This window comes from Frankliniella occidentalis, unplaced genomic scaffold (assembly GCF_000697945.3).
Source record: "Frankliniella occidentalis isolate FOCC.00 unplaced genomic scaffold, Focc_3.1 Scaffold254, whole genome shotgun sequence".
NCBI classification, from domain to species: Eukaryota; Metazoa; Arthropoda; class Insecta; order Thysanoptera; family Thripidae; genus Frankliniella; species Frankliniella occidentalis.
This window is the reverse complement of record NW_026267380.1, coordinates 87,050-89,484: the sequence shown is the minus strand read 5'-3', so window position 1 is coordinate 89,484 and position 2,435 is coordinate 87,050. Positions and strand designations below refer to the sequence as shown.

At 52.6% G+C, this 2,435-nt stretch overlaps 1 protein-coding gene across 1 annotated transcript in view; it reads right to left on the bottom strand.

Moving 5' to 3' along the window:
* Positions 1-921: 921 nt before the first annotated feature.
* The window catches only part of LOC113214755 (phosphoenolpyruvate carboxykinase, cytosolic [GTP]-like), a gene marked incomplete at its 5' end in the record, with an annotated part of 8,976 nt that continues 7,462 nt past the window's right edge, over positions 922-2,435 (bottom strand). The window contains 3 exon segments of the mRNA XM_052273217.1: positions 922-996; positions 2,288-2,320; positions 2,322-2,387. Coding sequence (XP_052129177.1) covers positions 922-996; positions 2,288-2,320; positions 2,322-2,387 — 174 coding nt within the window.

Below are 2,435 nucleotides of genomic sequence, written 5' to 3'. Positions count from 1 at the left end.
CCAGAAGTTAGTTTACCAAAATATGCAAAGTGATTTACCGGTCACATTATTTATTTGGTTATGATCTTCAGTAAATCGCGGGACTGAAATGGTCGGGCCGCAGGCCCGACCATCGCCGCCGGCCCGACCATCGCCGCCGGCCCGACCATCGCCGCCGGCAGGCCAAGCAGGCCCGGCCCCTGCCGAACGGAGTTGCCGGCGCAGCGAAGTGGAGCTGGCAACTGCGTTTGGCGGAAGGGCGGGCCTGCTTGTTCATAGGGGGTATCGACTTGCAAGTGCAGAACTACTGAGTTGAAATGCAACCTCTGAAATTGACTGCAATGTTGTATAGAACGATCACCACCATATCTGTAGAGGTATTGTTCTCCTGTAAGGTAGATAAAACTACGCCTACAGACAGCTGTGGGGGTATTACTTGTAGGGGTACTCTACAGTGCGTGTGCATGTCGGCGGGCGCGAGCGCGGGCTGCGCGGGGACACAGCCAACAGCAGAGGCTGCGTTCGACAACAGCGCGACGTGTGCGTTCGCATTGTCAAGGAGGGGGTCGGGGCGTTCAGCGCGCCTGACTCGCCGCGGCTCAACAATAGGGTCTCCGAAGGCGGGGCCGCCTGCGCCGCGTCCAGGCTCACGACCAGGGGGAATACCCACCATGGCGTGGTATAGGACGGCGTCGGGGGCGACGGGCGACGGGTCCACGAGAACGAACAGTGGACAGACAAGGACTGAGGACAGGGACTCACTCATGGACACAAGGTCAGGGGGTCACCGGGGTCAAGGGCTTCAGGAGCTGGTCAGCGGGAGCAGGGCCGGGACAGGGGCTGGGACCTCGGGCTCAGCACAGGTAGGGGCACAGCACAGGCGCGGGGCAGGGGCACGGGGAGGACCAGGACGGCGAAGATGAACGTAGGGAAGAGAAAGAATTAATTAAAATCTCTGGCAACACACTTCGCTACTTCTTTCAGTCCTACCGACTGCGCCAGTTGCAAGGTTCTGGACTGAAAGAAGTAAACGATGTAATGCTGAGAACCAAGAGATTTATTGGAGAAATCGGTACAGTCGTGCAGTCAGCTTGAGACCGGGACTAGACTGAGCCAACGTGTGGCTTGACTGTTAGGCGTTACTAAGGACAACACTGCGAAGGACTTGTACGAGGCTAGACTGACTCGAGGCGGCTAGTCATGAGAATGACAGCAGTACTTGAACTACTGGTTTAGTGCCTATAATACTACAATATATCTTTATTTAAATTATGCGCCCTCTGCTGTACATTCTCATACCGACTACTTTTGACCGTCACTTGTCTGCGACTGTAGCGCCACCTGTTCGATACTGTGCTGATAAATAAAACTACTCGCTCACTTCGAGCCAGACCACTGCCAAACAACGTTGTCGTCCTGCTCCTTCGCTCCTGAACATCACACCAGATTGCTAAGTATTGGTTGGAACACGAACACGGAACAATCATAAATCTACAACAGTCTACTGGGTAAAATGTCGCCTCCCCTTGGTAACATAAGGTCTGTAAAAATAATGCCGGCCCTCCGTCCGTCCGTCCGTTTGTGACCCGTTGCGATAGAAAGTGAAGGTTAAACATCGAAATCGGTTTCTAAAGTGCTCATATGCTGAAAATATTTCCATTTAGTTTTATAAAAATTTCTGTGCGACGTTTGGTTCTCGAGAACGAAGCGTTTTCGTGATGCCTGTCAACTGCAGCCACCGCTCAACTCACTTTGTTTCGTGCATTGAAACGCTCGTTTCTCGAGAACCAAACGTCGCACATAAATTGTTATAAAACCAAATCGAAATATCTTCATCGTGTGCGTATTTTTAGAACCGATTTCCATGTGTAACACATTTTAAGGATGCGACGGTCATCTTTATTGCGGCGTCGGAAGAACTGTATTGGCAGGTTCAAATCATAACAATTTTGGTAACAAAACGAAGCAACCAGTAAACGGTCTCTATAGTGAAGGTCGCTCCAGAAAGCCCTCCTATAATCGTCCTTCATTGGGCCCCAATGGCTCACATCGCCGAAAAGATTCAAAATATCTTTCCATAGTAAGAACACACCGCATTTAGGCATATTGACACTGCGATGTAACTACACGTCCACCGGGTAGCGAGCTCGGTCATCGACTGAACGTATCGGTCGTGTCGGTGCGCCGGGCGGGTTTGTCCGGTGGTCCCGTCAGTCAGCTGGGGCGAGCAGAAGCGAGAGTTGGGATGTGCGGCGGGGGTGGCGCTGTCGCCGGTCCAGGGGTTGCCCCTCCAGTCAGTGATGGTCACATCGGCGGGAGTCTCGTCCTCCAGGCCCCAGGCCCTCCCAGAAGACGCCGCCGTCGCTGGTCGCAGCGACGTTTGTGAAGATGGTGTTTTTGAAGATGGTGTTTTTGAAGATGGTGTTTTTGAAGATGGTGTTTTTGAAGATGGTGTT